Source organism: Mytilus trossulus, chromosome 10 (genome assembly GCF_036588685.1).
Source record: "Mytilus trossulus isolate FHL-02 chromosome 10, PNRI_Mtr1.1.1.hap1, whole genome shotgun sequence".
NCBI lineage: Eukaryota > Metazoa > Mollusca > Bivalvia > Mytilida > Mytilidae > Mytilus > Mytilus trossulus.
The window spans coordinates 31,293,928-31,315,262 of record NC_086382.1 but is presented as its reverse complement, the minus strand read 5'-3'; the positions used below and the strand labels follow the sequence as shown (position 1 = coordinate 31,315,262).

At 31.7% G+C, this 21,335-nt stretch overlaps 1 protein-coding gene across 1 annotated transcript; it reads right to left on the bottom strand.

Annotated features, from left to right (window-relative positions):
* Positions 1-4,540: 4,540 nt before the first annotated feature.
* LOC134687821 (agrin-like) lies at positions 4,541-20,044 on the bottom strand. Its single transcript, XM_063548280.1, has 13 exons — positions 19,966-20,044; positions 19,475-19,492; positions 16,117-16,134; positions 15,657-15,671; positions 14,951-15,032; positions 13,849-13,971; positions 12,397-12,528; positions 11,573-11,701; positions 10,994-11,128; positions 9,710-9,844; positions 8,020-8,142; positions 6,558-6,641; positions 4,541-4,590 (listed from the first exon to the last, which is right to left on the bottom strand). Exons 1-12 carry the CDS (start codon positions 20,018-20,020, stop codon positions 6,587-6,589), a joined length of 1,020 nt encoding a protein of 339 aa, XP_063404350.1. The 5' UTR covers positions 20,021-20,044; the 3' UTR covers positions 4,541-4,590; positions 6,558-6,586.
* Between the last annotated feature and the right edge of the window lie 1,291 nt (positions 20,045-21,335).

Genomic DNA, 21,335 nt, shown 5'->3' with positions numbered 1-21,335 from the left:
CAGATACCAGAGGAACAAACTGACAATGCCATGGCTAAAAATTAAAAAGACAAACAGACATATCATAGTTCTCATGACACAACATAGACAAGTAAAGCCTAAGCAACACGAACCCCACCAACAACGGGGTGGGGTGTATGCTCCAGAATGGTAAGCAGATCTTTCCCCACAGGTGCACCTGTCGTGTTGCTCATGTTATAAAAAAAACCCGGTACATAGTCTAATTCGGTAAATCAAATTCATGGAAAAGGGAAGGGGATTGTAGTTACGACGTAAGGAACATATCCCATATCATCTGTGAAATGGTTATTCCATAACTGTCAACTAACTCGTGATGGCGTCCGTAAAATTTACAAAGAGATGATTTCAACTTCGCCATTTCAAATTCTTGGTTTAATAGCTTCCTTGTGAGCAGCAACCCTCTATCAAGTAAAATCATTATAGGAAATACAAGCTGGGGAATATCGTACCAATAGGTGATATAAATACTCCATGCAGGCGCTACAGGTTCCTGACTTTGGACAGACACAGAAATGTGGCTGTGTTTAACATTTTTGAAGGAGCGAGCCTACCCCTCACATAGAGCAGTGGTGTAATAATAAAACATAAAACCAAACTTAAAAAAAAACCCAGATCAACACAAAATAGGAAAACATCAAATAAAACAAAGACTGCACTACATAATTTATATGTTTCATTTTAAAAAAAGTAAACCAAATAGGAATAACTGGAATTTCCTTCGTTGTACTAGGTAATAGGTACAAAAACTACAAAAGTATCTTTATTTTTTATATTGATTTACTAGTTTGTTTTGACATCTGTTTCACATCTGTTAGACTTGTTTGTCTTTCTGTCTTTATCTTTTTTTGCCACGGCATTGTGAGTTTATCTCAACCTATGAGTTATGAGTTACCATAACAAGATAAAGGGGCACTTGCTGTCAAATTCATGTTCACCGATTTAATTAATTTATTTTTATTTTTAAAAACAATAAAAAACATTTATCCAAACTATTAAAAGTCTAAAAGAAATAGTAAACAGGGCACGAGCAGGAGAGTACGTAGCTGCATTTCGTGTGTATTTTAGTCCAGATGTCATCTTATTAATTAATGCGTTGACCTCTAAAGTCATGCAATGACTATATAACCGATGTAAATATCAATATAGATATAAGTAGATTAAGCAAACTCGTGCTGTTGTATTATTCTATATCTATTTAACTTAATTTTATAGATGAAAAATAAATGTTTAACATCGTTTTTGCGTTTATACAAAATTAAGTCCTGATATCTATGATGAGTTTATTTACAACTACTGGGTCGATGCCACTGCTGGTTGAGATTTATTTCCCCGAAGGTATCACAAGTCCAGTAGTCAGCACTTTTTGTGCTGACATGAATTGTCTTGATATGGTTATGTTTATAAATTAAGAATTTTTTGAAATACTAAGACTTTTCTACCTGAGGCATAGATTACCTTAGCTGAATTTGGGAACACTTTAAGGAATTATGGTCCTCAATGCTCTTCAACTTAGTACTTTATTTGGTTTTTTAACTTCGTCACTGATGAGTCTTTAGAAGACGAAACGCGCGTCTGGCGTATATACAAAATTTATTCCTGATATCTATGATGAGTTTATTTACCTGTATAAGAACGAATTTTGTGGAATTAATCAGTCGATCAAATGACTTACCTCTTTTTCATTTTCAATGTTTACATTCTTTTCCTTTAAATAACTATACACATACAATTCACGTGTTATCCATCTCAAGCTAAGGGGGTAAATTGAAGTTCACATGAATACGGATTCAATGAGGTCGAATTATTCACTTGCAAGTGAATACTTCAAAATCGATGATTTTTAGCTTATTTTGATGAAATTGAATTTGCATTTCAGTAATGACGCCTTTAACGTTTCAGTTAAATGCATGGACTTTCATAACGTGTCTTCGTTTGAATTAGTAATGTCATCTTGTCAACAATTTTATGGAAGTCATGAGTCGTTAGATCGCTATAGAATGTTATCTGCGGTCTTTCATCTGATGGTTTCGGCGGGATCATTTTGTATATTCTCTCATGTAGGTTGATAGATTGTGATAGCTTTTGTCAAAACTGAGACTTCTGTGGTAGACATTTCAAAATAGGGATAGTGATCAGGTTGCGGCGGTGAAAAATACTTCATAAAAGCTTGATATTTCAGAGGTTGGAAGACATACAAATTTTACAGAACCTTTATACTTTTTTTAAATACAGATTTCTTGTTTTCTGATTTTTCTGTCTGATAAACTAAGGATTTTCTTATCCTCAGCCGTATTTGGTTCAACCTTTTTGGAATTTCGGATCTTCAATATGCTATTCAACTTTGTACTTGTTTGGCTTTATAAATATTTTGATTTGAGCGTTACTGATGAATCTTATGGAGACAAAACGCGCGTCTGACGTACTAAATTATAGTCCGAGTACCTTTGATAACTATTATGTCCATTATCTTTGACCTCAAAATCATGGCCTAATGGCTATTTAAAAAAAGTTGAAGATTTTCAGTATTCTTAATTTCTCTTTTATTATGAGTAGAAGGATAATTATTTTTGGTATGTGTGTACCTAGCAAGGTCTCTGTGTCTGTTATACATTTTCGCTTGACCTTGACCTCATCTCATTGATCAGTGAACAAGGTTAAATTTTCATTGTCAAGTCTATATCTCAGATACAATAGGTCTAATATATTTGGTGTATGGAAAGATTGTAATGTGTACATGTCCAACTGGAAGGTGTCATCTGATCTTGAACCCATTTTCATTGTTCGGTGGTTACAGTTAAGTTTTTGTGTTTTGCTATATGTATGCCCCACCAACGATAGTAGAGTGACATTATGTTTTCTGGTCTGTACGTCTGTCCGTCCGTCCGTCAGTATGTCTTTCCTGCTTCCTATAAAAGTGTATTGTCAAGGTAGTTTTTGTTGAAGTGGAAGTCCAATCTGAAACTTAGTACACATGTTCCCTAAAGATATAATCTTTCTAAAATAAATGCAAAATTAAAAACATTTTGACCCTAATTTCACGGTTCATTGAACATAGAAAATGATAGTGCGAGTGGGGTATTCGTGTACTATGGACACATTCTTGTTTTAAGTTGAGTTTGTTTCTTAGATACTACATGTATATGTAATATTTTAACTTAATAGAACACAAGTAATTATTTTAAGGTGGACATATCTATATGGAAGCGTTCATCTGACCTTGAACTTGTTTTCATGGTTCATTTATCCAAGTTTATTTTCTTGCTTATGTTTGTTTCTTTTCGCAATATGTCGTCGACACTATTTAGTACATAGCATTTTTATAAAGTGTAAATGTGTTTCCAGTTTGGTTTACCTGAGTAACCTTAACCTAAGTTTACTGAATCATGTTTAGTTTAGTTGACAGTTTATCAAAGGGGCACTAGCTACGAGATATATAAAACATCAAAAGTATGATTTTTTTGGTTCAATCATTAATGAAAGTGAAATAATTATTTGCTTTTATCGGCTAAAATGGTTCAATTTTTTTCAAATTAAGCTAATAAAGATTAATAATGAATTATTCAATTGCAAGTGAATAATTCGACCTAATTACATCCATATTCATGGGAACTCCAATTTAACCCCGTAGAAAGTGATAGAATAACGCATGTATTGTCCGTGTACGGGTATTTGAAGGAAAACAATTTCAACATTGAATGTGAAACAAAGGTAAATAATTTGATGAACTGATTCGATCCTCCCAAAATCATTCTTATAAAGGTAAAAACGATGATAAAAATACATTTTTAATCTAAAATACAAAATTTATACAACAGACCTATAAAAATCCAATTGCACGAGCTGCTTAATCTATTCATATCTTCGTTTATGTTCATATCGCTTATATGGTCATAGAAGGTCAACTCGATAGACAATTAGATGGCGTCTGGGCTAAATTTTACACGAAACGAAGCAACATCTTATTGACATCATGTTCTGTAAATTGTTTATTTGATATTTTTGATATTTTGGAAAAATGTTTTACATTGTTATAAATAAAATATGAGAACTTGAGTCAAATCGGTGAACATGAATTTGGTAGCTAGTGCCCCTTTAAAACATTATATTTAGGAGTTCAAAATAAAAACAATGTTCAATAAAGAAGGTGAGAAATATTTGCATGTGCACCCTTGTATGGATGTGTAGAAAGGATTTTGATACCTTTTGTACAGGTTCCTAATGGCAATACCGTTTATTTAACCGTGACGATATTTACAATATGATATAAGGGAGCAAATCAATATAAAGACTTATTTCAGGTGCAGTTGATGGCTGTATGTATGTGTGTTAATTTGATGGTATATTTGAGACAAAAACTTCCCAGTTCACTCTAATGAAAAAGTCGTGTTTCAACATAAGTTCACTTCATTAAGATGAAGGGGAATATGCTTTGTATAGTTAAATTAATTTAATTTCGTTAGCTTGTGTCTTCAGTTAGGTAAATGCTACCATTTGAATTAGAAACCTTATAATAGTAAGATGATTCACGTATTATTTCTTTATTTAATACATCTGTGTATGCAATATAATCTGAAATCAAAAAAGAAAATAGTATAATTAATCATCAAATAACAAAATGGATATCTTAGTAGTTTTTGTTACTGCTGGCTCTTCCAATTTTGATTAATAAAAAAAATAGAAACGATCCCTTCAACTATCTGTTTGAAAAACTATAACGTCTACCAATGGAATTTTTGTCTGCCATATGTTGATTTCGGCAAATGAATGTAGATGAATGCTTATAGTTTTTCAAACATATAGTTGAAGGGATAGTTTCTCTTTTTTCTTCTTCTATTAATCAAAATTTGAAGAACCGGCAGTAACATAATGAATGACACCGTTATCTGTTTCATTGCTCTAGTAAATGTTTAATAATAAGGCGTTACATATGAATCCCGATTAATAGACCTTTCTACTGTACTTATACAGGTGTATATCTAAAACGAAGCGATATTGGTATACTAGACGTTTGTCATATTAATTTTACGTCGCAGTTATCATTGTGCACAGTCTGCGTTTAAGTCTTATCGATTTCTTTCAAACAAATTCAACGATTGAGATTGAAGGTTGCATTACACCTGTTTTGAAATATTTATAACCATTGGCAAATCAATTTTGAACTGACACTGAATATAAATGAAGTCTATTCAACATAAATTTAATCTGTTTAAAATTCTTTGCTCATCTAACATGTCTTATCAGTAAAGATGTAAATTCAATGCGTTGGTTCATTGCCACAAGGACTTTATATCATATCATAACATTTCGAAGTTTAAACTGTTATGATTTCAGGAAATACCTAGATATCCAGAATTCTAAAACTGCCAAAACATGTCGCTATTGAGTTAAGACACATACATATTATACATGTCATATCAGTTAACCTATTCGTGATCGCGCACATACATATGTAGTGTTAATTTCGGCTGTTCTCCGTTATAACTCAGTTAGTCATGCTCATATAAATCTTTATTAACAAACTTACTACAATATGTATAGAAATGCCCATGCTTTATAAAAGGAAAATTTCGACATCTGGTCATTATGAACGGAGAAATAGCTACAGCCAGTCATTACGAAATCTCAGTCATGCATTACAAAATCACACCCGTGCATTACGAAAACACAGTCATGCATTATGAACAGATGAAACGGGACATCGATTAAATCAAAATGCCGTTTATTTTTTTAAATAAGTGTGACATTTTTTTTATTTTTTTTTAAACTTAATATCATAAAAACAAGTTTAAATGATGTTCATTGTTTTGTAACGACTTGAAACGGAAATATTTCACAGCCTTTTTCGAGTACGACTTTCGATTTTTATCACTGTTTCATTTTCATTTCCGTTGTTCAATCCTCAGACTGCATTATGCAGACTTTAAGAATAGTTAAACTGTTTAATTTATTCTTCCAAGCTACTTTATATTTGCTAGATAAAATGAATTTTAATAGCATAAAATTAAGTACTTGGATGAGAAATCAGAAATTACATCTGACAGTCACAATGTTGACCAAAATTCCATGCGAAATTGAATGCGAAAAAAAACAAGTTGAAGTTCACTTATGAAATTCCTGTATCTTCTTCACGGTTAGTTTCTTACTCTTTGTTTAATCGAAGAATTAAAACCATTTAATACAAATGTTATAAAACTGGCTTTTCCTGTATTGGTCCTGTTGTAGTTTGTGGATAGCTGTATAATTTTGGATCCTAGACTCGAATACTGTTCCTGAATGAATCAGGGCCATTACAACCATCCTTGGTCATTATTAATACCTTGGGCATGTTACAGGGCCAATATGAAAAAGTCCATACATTAATACTATAGTATTGTGTGAATATGCACAGTCGTAATGTATGAAATGTAATATGATAACACGTTATTGCAATAGAAAGTGAATTTTGATAAAAAAGAAGTATTTTCTTCCCGCCTTACTTTTCTTGTTTTTAAAAAAAAAGCATAAACTTTCTTGACATAAAGAGAATACTTATATACCTAATTGTATTTTAAGAAACATGTCTGCTTCAATTTCTAGCACCTCGACAAGGACAACGTCCAAAGCATTTAGTTGTTGTCCTCCTAAAATAAAACAAAATACTAAAATATGAGAATTAGGTCGTGTTATTTTGTTAAGCAATAGCTATAGGTTGCATTTCTGTAAATATTGACAAATAAATGCAATTTCCCATAGGAACTCCTTTTACGGGTAAAACGATACCACTTTTACTATGAAGTTTTGAAAAATCTTATACTAGAATTGAAAGTTCATATGCACTATAATTTTTTTCACAGGTAAAAATATAGGGCTGTGCGGCATATTTTCAACATTTATATGCCCTGAACTTTTCAGAGTTTAAACTAACAATAATTTTCATAACTACCCCTACCTCGAATAAAGAGTTACCACAGATTTCAATTTAAACAATATGCACATGGATATTTACTAGTAACATTCCCAAGTTATGTCCCTATGATATGGAACACAGAGAGCATAACTGGGAACCAGTATGTAACCAGCATTGATTTTCTATGAATTTTCTAAAAAAGAGACGTGGTTTTAGAAACAGCTGTTTTTATAAAGTGTAACCTATAGTTTGTTTACAAATACCTCCTTTATTGTACAGAAAATTAAAGTAATTATCGTCAACATGCAGTTGTCAAACATTCAGCAATCGCATAGTTTTACTCAGTTTAATGATTTTGATTAGATACATCTGCAAGCTTATTAAATTGATGAATTCTTCAATTCGGTAGTACACCCAAAAAAAATATAATCTTCTATTTTATATACCAACGACCGGCATTCATCATATACTATTTTCATATGACAGACTTTTGTCTCTAGAGTTTATAATTTGCGAAAGGTTACCTTTCTTAATCTTTAGTAGGTCATCCTAGTACTCGGTAAAGAAAGAGCGACTTAAAGAGGTAAAATAAAGCTAATGATCGATAAAATTAGGGATGGGGAATTGTTTAATGTTATCTATACACATCGTTATTTACAGTTAACTTTTCAACCAAATTGCGTCAATTACATTACATTATGTTTTTTCTCACAGTACTTTTAAAAAATGATAAAAGTAAAAAAAAACCTTTTAGGTACCTTTGGGTAGTTGAAATAGCTTCCCCTGAACTGCTCTTCAAATAAGATGACGCATTTGTTTTTGAATATATGTCTGAAGACCACAATTTCACATAATTAACGGACATAATTAGTTATTAAAACATTCGCATAAGTTACAGATTAAATATCTCCTTCTTCTGTTTCACAACAACATATGAGTTATAAAGACACACATCTACCTTGTGGCAGAATCGAACAAAATCTTTACTTTGAAAAACCTCCCTGGCATGCGATAGTTTTCTGTACCATATCGTATAATATGCATTCTTGCAAAAAGGAAATTTCCTGTCCCATGAAATGGATCAAATTTCAAATATATATATAAATACTTACGCACACCCTGCTTTGCAATTATTATCATAGGTCCTACCATTAGAGCCACACACAGGAAACTTCAATTTCGGACATGTGCATTTTCTGCACGGACAACGACCAGTACATGCTGCTTTGACATTCCTAGAAGTGGACAAGATGATAAGCTTGATTAAAAGTACATTATTAGTAAGATGTATGGTTTACTGATATAGTTTTAAGTTAAAAGGGACAAAATGGGAATTAATAGACAACTTTCGAGTTCGATGCATTTCCGTCAAAAACTTTGTTTTAAGTGAACGTCACTTGTGCGTTTAGGTGCGTCATGACTTCCGTTTCAATGTTGAACGAGTGGTTGAAAAACTATAAAGTTATATTGCACGAATAATTCGGCAAATCAATCTATCATAATTGACAATCTGCACTGCTGTCATTAGGGAATTGTGATTAGTTACTTACGGAACAAATATTATTTCTAGTTTACACTTCAAAATGACGATCACTTAGACGCTTGATGAACGTTTATAGTGCAGGGATACAGGCAAGCCCCTCTATCTGGTAAATGACGTCATAAAGGCGCGTATAATTGACGAGTTTTATCCGGTGACGGATGACTCGAAAGTGGTCTATTACATCTGTTCAAACTAATGTCTTGTCACATTTGCATATGCATGTGATTCTTAAAGACAAAAGTTGTTTACCGAAATAATTCAAATCTCACCACCCAATTAAGAACGTCAAAATCGTGGTAACAAAGAAAACCGAGGAAATTGCAATGAACTTTATTTTTTTGTACATAAATAAGATCGTTAGTATTTTTGGTTTGAACGGTTTTACATTTGTTATTTCGGAGCCTTTTATATAGTTTACTATGGGGTATGGGCTTTGCTCATTGTTTAAGGCCGTCTCTATGTCAGAAAAGGGAGAAAAATGGTTTCCCTCATCATTACGACACAAAAAAAAAAGATAAATGATATATATAAAGAAGACTTTTTCTAATTATAGATTGAGATTTATGTTTGTTCTTCACTTTATAGGATAAAGGCAGCAGTAGTGTACCGCTGTTCAAAAAGTCATAAATCGATTGAACACATCTGGGTTACAAACTCAAACCGAGAGAAACGTATCAACCATAAGAGAAAAACAACGACAAAGCACAAACACCAAAGTGCAACAAAAAATATATAACATACAGAGAAACCAACTATTAGATAACAACTACCATATTCCTGACTTAGAACAGGACATTTGGAGAAAAATGATGGGCTGAACCTGGTTTTGTGGCTAGCTTAATCTCGCGCTTTATGATATCTCATGTGTTCATTTTTAGCTTTATGGTGAGTTACTTTTATGCAGTTGCGAAACCTGCAGCTTTTTGAATAATGGTACCTAAGGCACAGTCGTCACAAATTATTGGAATTGTCAGTTGATTTAACTTTGCAAATGATTTTATTAGAGCACCACTGCTGAGTATATTGTAGACGAAACACGCGTCTGGTATCCAATGTATCAACCTGGTATTTTAGACGAGTCTTTTGTGCACAGTTTGTTTCCATGTTGTTAAATTTTTTAGTATCATTCTTATGATCTGTCTACCATAACTTGCCTTTATACTATTTAAAGTTGAGTTCATTTATATCTTTGGATACCAAAAACATGAAGACACCAGTGATAATGTATCTACAGAATGTACACCTTAACTTTGACTCACTTGCACTTAGCTTCACATATAGTATCATATGTTCTTCCATTTACACCGCATACAGGTCTACTGAACGGACAATCACGTTTGGAACACGTGGTGGAAACGCATGGACACTTTTTATTGCACTTAATTTTTACATTCCTAAAAAAACAAAAATGTTCAAGCACAACAGATAACTTTGGAAAAAAGAGAATATTTCCTTTGTCAAAAGGAGATAGAAGATGAACATAACTTTGGTTCTGAATATCAAATTATAACAAAATTTGGCCAAAACATTTTTCAGGAAATAGGGAGTATAGTTCCATCTTTTAACAAAACGTCTGAAAGGAAAAAGTTACATTTATGTTTACCTTTAATGAGTATGACAGAACTAGAATTATTGTCAAGGTATTTAATGGTCTATATGTATTAAAGAAATAGCCTAGCTGATAAGCAAACCCAATTATGAAACACATATTTATGATTATCGCTATTTTGCGCATTTTTCTTTTGATCTTTTTTTGTGATAATTTTCATATCATGCTTCTCGCCTGAGATGGAAAAATTATCGCTAGAAACTAAGCAGGCACGTGCATTGCTTACGAAATTGACATTGAAAATGACAACGTTGTCATAGGAAAAATAGCGATAAACAGATTATCATTGGCCATCTCAACTCGATTGCTGTTCTCACTTTCGCTGTACCAGCTCAAGCGAGAAAATCAATCTCGTTGAGATGACCAACGATAATCTATAAATATTTCATATTTTTTTATATACTTGTTATGTTATATCTTATAAAAATTTCAGTAGGAATATCGTACTTTTACTTTCAAATTCACAAAAGTAAAACATCCTCTAAACTATCTAAATTGATGAAATACTGATATAATATGAATGTCAATTAAATTAAAATATTGTATTTTTGTATTTATGCAAAATGTTGTCATGCTTGTCTTGGTAGCAATCCAATATTTCGATTTCACACTAATATAATGATTTTAATTTATTAGGGTTGTTTTGTTTAAATAGTTTACTTGCTAAATCAGTTTTACTTTAGTACTTATGAAATCATTCTAACAACAGCTCTGAATCTTATCTTATATTCACTTCTCGATTTTCCATACTCAGATTTCAATTATTCATAATGATTTATCTTGCGGATGTGTTGTTTTTAACTCTTGAAAATTGAATTAAAGTTATTCAAGTTGTCAAACCTTAGGCCCACAAGTAATCAATAATGATAATTTATATATTGTTTTAATTATACAAACAACTTAGGAGATTTTTAAACTGATACTTCTTACTTACGCACATTTCGTCTGACATTCATTAATATATGTTTGACCATCTTCTCCACAAACACGGTTCACTCTCTTTGGACATTTATCATTGCAATTCCCATTCCCACATGGACATTTGCCTTTGCATTTAACTTGAACATTTCTGTAAGAAAATTACCACTTTACATAATTCATATCATGATAACTACTATTTCGTTCACCAATCATTCCCACAAAGAACATCTTTTAAAATATCATCTGCTTAGAAAAAACTAAAATCTAGCAATCTCAGTTAGGAGAGAAAGCGAAAAATATCTATGAGGACGAAAACCAAATTCCTATGGACAAGGACGTTCATATTCTGTGGGGTAATGAAAAACCATAATATGTAGACAATACCAAAAACAAGTAAACATTTAGCAAACATTAAAAACTGGTGCTCCGGATAGATATTTATTTTTGAATTCGAAGATAAGTTCCTTTCCAGAACATGCAAAAGAAAAAATAATTAAAAAAGATTAAAAAGTAAGGATAGATACATAGCATTTTGACTACAAATCCGTTTGTTAATTTATACACATTTTATAAAAACCTTTATTTTACATACCGACACCTCATCGCCACGCAACTGTTATCATGGGTTCTGTCGTCCGTTCCACACACAGGGTCATTTATTGGAGGGCAAAGTCGTGAGCAACGACAAGGACAGGGCCCTTGACATTTAATCTCTGCTTTTCTATAACGACAAATTACAAGTTGAAGCTTTCAAAAATTATTGCCAGATAGAAGGAATTAATTTTCTTAAAAGCAAATTAAAAAAACAAACTTGTTTAGTTGTCAATGGATCTGTATATTTTTCTAAGAACTTGATAAATGATTACAGTCAAATTGATTTCAGAGACCATGAAAGCGTTCTGAAAACGTTTGCATTTATTGTAATAATTTTTGATAACCATTTATATTCTTTATGGGTAATCTAATATGGAATTTGGAAAAATACTGTCCATGAGTATCAAAGGGCAGATGCTTGAAAGGTCAAATCTAATTTTGGTTAGTTATAAAAATTATATCCTAAAATAGTTTTGCCATCAACAAAAGTAATGTAGATAAATGTTCAGAGAATTATTATCAATATTCAACTTCCTAACGGTGGGTTGTTCGTTTGTTTAGAGCTGATTTAGAAATGCTTATAGAACAAACATATGATTTACCTGCTTGCTTTGTTTGTATATAGGTGTTTGCTCAAGCAGGATTTCGCACACGAATTTGCGTATGAAGAAAATGTGGATAAAATATGTTTCAAAGCTAGCTAATCCAGATTGACATTTACTTGCAATATAATGAAAATCTACGTGACTTAACCTTGAAAAATAAAATCCCAGACATTACGCACACTTGTTATCTCTTCTAATGATAAATAGTTCTACGTACTGACATTTGGCCCTACATTCGTTGGTGTATGTTATTCCATTAGATCCACATACAGGGTCTCCCCGTCTAGGACACTTTCTACATTGTTTTTGTTTACATGGACACCGTCCTCTACACTGCATCTTCACTTTCCTAAAAATAAATGAACAATTAATAAGTAAATGACTGACGAAAGGATGTTTCTTCAAAATATAAATCAACAAAATCGGCTGTCGAAATAATCCCCTTGAGTAATTGTTCCTTACGTAGATTAGCTTATATAAAGTTTAAAATATATTTAGTTATAGTGTTGTTTATTTCAACTCGTAGCTTATTTTGTAGTATGCTTTTAAATTTTCTTTTGTCTTTTAATTGTTTAATTTTGAATAATGCTTAAATATTATTTTTGCTTCATTTGAATAACATTTATAATGATGCATTTCAGATTATGCTACCTATTAAACTGTAATTTATGGATGCATTTGAATATATGCTGCCCAAATCCTTTTTGTTTAAGCTTGCAATTTTCATGTTATGTATATATGTATATAATGCCCTTTAAAAGCCGTTTAAGATAATGTTTGTTTTGCTACATGAATTGTATTCGTTAATGTGCATGGATATCACAATGGGAAAAATGGGAAAGATACTAGAGGGGCATTCATTTGAAAATGAACTGACAACGCCATTGCTAAAAATAAAAAAGTCAAACAAACAAATAAGAGTACAGAAGACATAACATAGAAAACTAAAGACTAAGCAGTACGAACCCCACCAAAAACTGGGGTGATTTCGGGTGCTCCGGAAGAGTAAGCAGATCCTGCTCCACATGTGGAAATCATTATGTTGCTGATATAATTGAGTAAGTGGACCTTTACATACATCATACGCAAACGTTATACTGTAGTAGGTCACATCCGTGCAAAGAGAATGATTTTGTAGTTATGACATAGGAACATATCCGATATCATATGACTTAACATTTGAAAAAACGAATACTAGTACTCTATGTTTCAATGCTATTGTTATTTATAATAAACATGTTTGAACTGAAACTGGGTATTCAGGTGGTATCCAGCAATTTGACTAAAATTTATTTGGCTGAAATTTTCATCAAATTTTGGACAAAATATTTACTTTGACCCTTTGACAAAAATATAAAAATAGAAAAAAAAAAATGAACCAACCACTTCATCGGAAAAATAGCAGGTTATATAGCAGTTTGACTAACACTAGTTTTGATCATCGAGAAGCTTAATATTTCTTTAACAAAACAACGGAATTTAAACTTGTAGCTGATCTTACAGAGTAATCTCCCTGTAGTGTTAGGTACCACATTGAGACGGAGTAACAATTAGAAAAAAATTAAGGAGAGTTCACATAATGGCCCTGGCGATAGTAGATTACTCAGTCGATATACCGTTGCATTTTATAAAGTTCGTTAAAGAATATAAAATTTAGCATTAATCTTACTTGCATCGTTCAGCTATGCATTTATTTGTATAATTTTTGCCATCCACTCCACAAACTGGATTATTGTTGGTTTTGCATCTACAGTCACAAGGACAGGGCTTTCTACAAAGTACTGGTATTCCTCTGAAAACATAGCAAATAAATAATTTATATAGATCCAAATTTCCAATTGTAGATGAGACACAATAATAACTTAAAATTAAACATGACGTAGTTTGATTCAAATATCAATCACGTTTGCAGTCTATTTATCTAAGCTACAAAAATATGTTGAAGTTTAAATAAAGCAAAACTCAACATCAAAATGTTGCCTTTTCATCTTCACACTACTGTAGATCATGTTCAACTAATATGTTCTACAACCATTTAATCAAATAATCAAAAACTGTGTTTGTAAACAGATTGATTCCTTTTAGAATAAATTTTCATATATGTATCAATTATATTTGCTTTTCTTTTAGTTATATGTTTGCATCAAATACATTTGGACCAATAACTAGTATACACATTAATTTGTGTAATTAGTAAGTGCACCTTGACTAACTTCCTAATGCAAATATATATATTGTAGTAAATAAATGTCAGAAAAATATCATTTCTTTTGTATGAGGCCTTGAAACTGGGAAGGACGAGGGTTTCCATCTCTTAACGAGATTGTGAAGAAACGTGACGTGACATGCAATCGATATTGCACGTGCTATCATTTTGTTACTATATTTGACAGATAAAAGACAATAGAAAGAGTTCAAGCTAACTGTTTGAAATTTTATTTTGTACCAATCCTCGTCTAATTTTATTGACTGCAATCACAAAAAGTTATTACAGCTGAATCAGTCATGGTCCACCAGGAAATGAAACCTTTTTTGAACAGGTACGCACATAGTTTATTTCGAGTTTTTTTTTTATTTGTTGAAAGGAATAGTAAATCTGAGGCGTCGAGGAATTGAATTATTCTAATAGTTTACTACCTTACATTATTACTTATTGAATCTGCAGAATAAGAAAACACACCATAATGCTTATATGTTGTCATCAAAGCTGTTAACGCAAGATGAAATAGGTAATAGGGTGAAACAAAAGTTCCCGTATATAAAACACTTACAATCGTCTGGCTATGCATAAATTTGAATGTGTGATTCCATCAGCACCACAAACAGGTCGGACATTTTTAGAACATCTTCTCACTGAAACAGTAAATATATAGGCAATAAAACTTTGCAGTAAATATAGACAATGATAATTTCAAACAGAAATACGGTTTTAACGTCAAATAAACCTCAATATAGAAAATTAATACCCTCCATCCATAGCAGAGTAAAGAAAGTGACAAAGAATGGGACAAGAAAAAAGGGAAAAAAACAGAAAAGAAAGAAAAAGGAAAAGAAAAGAAAAATAAAAGATCAGGAAAAATGAAGAAAAAGAACATAAAAGGAAAAGAACAAAAGGGAAAAGAAACGTAAAGTAAAAAAAAACGAAAAACAAAACAAAAGGCAACGAATAGGAAATGAGAAAAAAAACGAAACGACCCAAAAATAGATGCAAAAGGAAAAGAACAGGATACATATAGAAAGAAAAAAACCCCAAAAGAAACAAAAAGGAATGGAAATGTTTTAGCTAATACAATCTTTTTTAATTTATTTAAAATGACAATAATATTTCAACATTAAAAAGTATAATTTTCGATTATCTAAAAATTATTTGAACGTTACAACTTCAATTTGAATTGACAATAGTATTTCAACATTCAAAAGTACAATTTAGTGATTTTTTTATAGAGTTGATGGATAATCACGAAACAGTATACTTACGGGGAGGTGGAAGACCTTTATAAAGAAAAAATCACACAAATAATGCTTCAATAGTAACTTGAATAATTACAAGTACAAGTTATCAAAAAGAATAAAATATTGGTCTGAAGGGAAGTCTTTATCTCTGTATTCTATAATTATTATTTTCTGTTCTGTTAAAACGAAACAGATCGCCAAACTTCCATATATACTCATTTAAATAAATTACTATCAAAATGAATATATTTTTTCAATTTTTAACCGGCAAACTATAAAACTACGGACAGCTTTGAAATTCTTCATTTTGGTAATTACAATTAGAACATATCTGTATCCATGTTTGATAAAGTTAATACACAACGGTCAACCAAAACTAAGAAATATTCAAAAAAGAAATCAAACTTATACATGTTTGTAACAATCGTCATTTTATAAGAAGTAATCGTTTATCAGTTTATCATTCAGAAACAAATATACTTACCGGGACCGATCGGCGGACCTGGAAATTACAAATAAAAACAATTTTCTGATTTGAATTCTATTGAATATATAATGTATTCTGTAATAAATACACGGGAATAAATACCACAAGATGGACATCGTCATTCTGATCATTACATGGCTATAAAATACGTACAAACAAATTTCCCCCAAAAGTTAAAGTTAAAAATTATTAATTTACTTCCCGAGGTCAGCTGGAAAATACAATTTTCAACTTATTTGTTTGGCTTTTTAACTATTTTGATCTGAGCGTCACTGATGAGTCTTATGTAGACGAAACGCTCGTCTGGCGTATAAAATTATAATCCTGGTACTTTTGATAACTATTAAAGATTTAATAATAACTGATATAAACTTAAATGAAGGCCGACTTGTATTATTATACTGAACAAGCGATGAGAGTATACCTCATAGATCTACGCATCAAAATATTAGCTCAATAACAAAAAACTCCTTTCCCAAAAAAGAAAAAGACGAAGAGTAAAAGAAATACAAAGTAAAAAGAAGAATAAAGATAAAAAATAAAGATAAGAAAAAAAACTAGAGGCTCTAAAGAGCCTGTGTCGCTCACCTTGGTCTATGTGCATATTAAACAAAGGACACAAATGGATTCATGACAAAATTGTATTTTGGTGATGGTGATGTGTTTGAAGTTCTTACTTTACTGAACGTTCTTGCTTCTTACAATTATATCTATAATGAACCTTGCCCATTAGTAATAGAGAAAAATATTTGGTAAAAATTTACATAAATTTACCGAATTAATGAAAATTGTTAAAAATTGACTATAAAGGGCAATAACTCCTTAAGGGGTCAATTGACCATTTAGGTCATGTTGACTTATTTGTAGATCTTACTTTGCTGAACATTATTGCTCTTTACAGTTTATCTCTATCTATAATAGTATTCAAGATAATAACCAAAAACGGCAAAATTTCTTTAAAAATCACCAATTGGAGGGCAGCAAGCCAACAACCGATTGTCCAATTCATCTGAAAATTTCAGGGCAGATAGATATTGACCTGATAAACATTTTTATCCCGTCAAATTTCCTCAAAATGCTTTGGTTTTTGAGTTATAAGCCAAAAACTGCATTTTACCCCTATGTTCTATTTTTAGCCGTGGCGGCCATCTTGGTTGGTTGACCGGGTCACGTCACACATTTTTTAAACTAGATACCCCAAAGATGATTGTGGCCAAGTTTGGATTAATTTGGCTCAGTAGTTTCAGAGGAGAAGATTTTTGTAAAAGATTACTTAGATTTATGAAAAATGGTTAAAAATTGACTATAAAGGGCAATAACTCCTAAAGGGGTCAACTGACCATTTCGGTCATGTTGACTTATTTGTAAATCTAACTTTGCTGAACATTATTACTGTTTACAGTTTATCTCTATCTATAATAGTATTCAAGATAATAACCAAAAACAGCAAAATTTCCTCAAAATTACCAATTCAGGGGCAGCAACCCAACAACAGGTTAACCGATTCATCTGAAAATTTCAGGGCAGATAGATCTTGACCTGATAAACATTTTAACCCCATGTCAGATTTCCTCTAAATGCTTTGGTTTTTGAGTTATAAGCCAAAAACTGCATTTTACCCCTATGTTCTATTTTTAGCCGTGGCGGCCATCTTGGTTGGATGACCGGGTTACGCCACACATTTTTTAAACTAGATACCCCAATGATGATTGTGGCCAAGTTTGGTTTGATTTGGCCCAGTAGTTTCAGAGGAGAAGATTTTTGTAAAAGCTAACGCCGGACGACGGACGACGGACGACGGACGCCGGACGCCAAGTGATGAGAAAAGCTCACTTGGCCCTTTGGGCCAGGTGAGCTAAAAAGAAAAAAAGAAAAAAAAAAGAATAGAAAATAGAAATAGATTGTATAACAAGGATCATCAAAGCACACTAATACAAACTTAAGCATGTCATGGACATGACAATACTAGAATGAATATAAGTTGAATTATAGAAATAAATTACATTCAATTTTAAATTTTGAATCTTGAGTTTTTTTTTTTAATCTTCTTTCAACAAAGAAGTACATTTTCTCAACTTATTTAAACGTTTACAACTTAAATTTGACTAAAAATAATTATTCTATTTCAAAATTTAAAAATATGACTGTCTGAAATTGATGGGACATACACACAAGATTATACTAACGATGAGGCGGAGGAGGCGGAATACCTATCGGGGGACCTGAAATTAAAGAAATATGACACACATATAATATTTCAAGTTTCAATTGATTAAATTCCCGTACAAAGAAATATCAAAGAGAATAAAACATTGGTTTGAAAGGATGTCTTTATCTCTGTATTCTTTAATTATTAGTCTCTGTTCTGTAAAAATGAAACATTCATACTCATTCAAATAAATTACTGATACATGACGGGTGTGTGATTTTCTCGCTGAGTTTAACACCCATTGATGGCATTCTGCTCTTATTTGTTCTTAGGTCGGGTTTTTGTCTCTTTAACATATTTCTAATTTTCATTCTTTATGTCACAATAAATATACTTTTCAATTTTCAACCAGCACCCTATATATACTGCAGTTATAAAGTTCAACATGTTGCGTTTAGAACAGAGATAGCAAACTGCAATTTTACATGACACTTGATCTATACGTTAACCTTTGTTCGAAGCAAACACGCACGCTATCAGGACACCATAAAACGACAGTTTTTCATGGTTGAATAAAAATTTAATATTCTATCAATTAATGATAAGAAAACTTAACATACAAAACTATATAAAAAGTAGAATCAAACACGCTAATATACAATGGAGAAGGCCATTTAGGAATTACGCAGACTTGTACCGTATCCATAAATATGCGCGAATGATCACAGAAAAAATTCTTTTAATTCAATTTAGAAAATTAATTATCTTTTCAAATATTCTTATTGTTCAAATACCGCAAAAGTGTTTAATTACCGCATCATTCAAAATAGAGGATAATGGTAAATTTGAAATTTAGTCTATCAGTATATAACAGATCGAAGAGACACATATATGTTTTGGCAAATACCACGACAGAGAGAATAAAGAGCAAGGTGATGTCTCCATTTATATACCATTATGATTGCAAAATATGAGCTTTAACTCACTCAACTGTGGCAGAGAGGGTGGAGATTTGGCAATGAAAGTTGGAACATATCTGTGGCTATATTTGAGAAAGGTTACAGTTATTATCATCGCATAACGGTATGAATTATTAAAAAAAATCCAATTTCCATATATACGGATACATGTTTGCAATAAATCATCATTATAAAAGCTATAATCAACTGTCACTCAAATATTCAGAAGCAAATAAACTTTACTTACCGGGACCGAACGGTGGAGCTGAAATAAAACAATGGAACAAATAAAAACAAATTTCTAACTTGAACACTGTTGAAGATTTAAAATTACAATTGATATACTAGATCTGCTTTAAATATTATACCTTTCTATGATGTGGTGATGCTTTTTTGTAATATGTATTTTGTTTTAGAGTCTTTTAGTTTTTGAATACTTTCGTTCTCTAAATCATTTTCGCTAGACAGCTAGGGTTTTTCTTCAACGTGGCAAAAGTGTGCACAGTTTATAAAGGTTATTTTTACTACGCGCGTTTACCCTTTTATTTTGAAAAAAAAGTTTGTCAATGGTAATTATGGTTAAGTAGAGTTAAAATGATTATGAATATTGTGATTATGCAATTTTTCTTTTGTTTTATATATTTTGACGATTTGTTTTCGCTCCTTTTGGCCTTTCAATCGAACAAAACAAAGTTTCTATTGAGCCACAAATAATATATGAGCTGATACAATACTTACGCTGTGAAAGACAAAATCTACAGCTGATAAGCAGGATGAAGCCAATGCAATACATTCTGTACTGGTTCTGCTAGTTATAACGATCTGCAATATAAAATGTATATATATTACACACGAGTTGGTTGACGCTAATGGAATAACCGTTTCACAGATGATATCGGATATGTTCATTATGTTGTGACTACAATGTCCTTTCCTACCGAATTATACTATTTACCGGATTTATAATGTCATAAGCAACACCACGGGTTGCTGTGTGTACTTACCTCTCCAAAGCACCTTATATTACCCCAATATTTGGTGGGTTTCGTGTTGCTTAGTCTTTAGTTTTTTATGTTGTGTCTTCTGTACTATTATTAGTCTGTGTGTCTTTTTATTTTAAGCCATGGCGTTGTCGAGGTATTTTAGATCTATGAGTTTGACTATCCCACTTGTATCGTTATTCACTCTTTTATACATTTTTAATTTTTTAAATGAAACTATGCATAGAAATAAAAGGATACGTGGGTCATACACCAATGTCAAAGATTTCAGGCTATACTTTGCCCATCACTATTGTAGTACACGGGGACCATCCAACAGATTGTTATATAGAAATGATTCAAATGATACATTTTCATTAAAAATACGTTATTCTTGTAAACTATCGTTTACTAAGTCCAATTTAATTTTAAAAAAGGTTCGAATGTTTTAATTCATTCCTTTTTCCAATGATAATTTAAGCTTTAAATTTTTGGTTTCACGTGACTCAGCCCTTGTCTATCGCAGAAAATCGCATATGCTGTACATCGGATGTTTGCTTATGCTTCTCCGTTTTTCTTTGTTAGTTTTTCTAAGAAGTTCTTCAAAACCAAAATTTAAAATGGGGCAATGTGTGTGTTTTACCTTGACAGTGATTGAATATGACAATAGTGTCTTGCGTGGCACATGTGTTATACCTATTTTGCATAAAAGTGGATGGAATTTGACACATAGTTTTTGCAAAATTGATGAACTGTGATGACACAATATACAAGAGATGTATCTATGTGATCTACTTCCAAGGAGATACATTATTCTCGTATAGGTCTTGATTAAACCTCCTTCGTTGTGTATTTAAATGCAGACCATAAATGTTTTTGAGCTATTTAAGTTTTGTTATTAACTATCTTCTGCATAATTCTTCTGGTTTGATAGAAAAAGAAGATTATAAACTACTGTTGTATACATTTATTGTTAATACCGGTAGCTACATACTTGGACGAGAAAGAACCCGACAGTCAATTAAAGTAGGTTGATCGGTAGGCGGCACAGATAATCTTATTTGCCGTTATATCCAAAAATATGATAAAAAGTAGAATCACAAGCACAACAGACCAAAAAGAAAATTC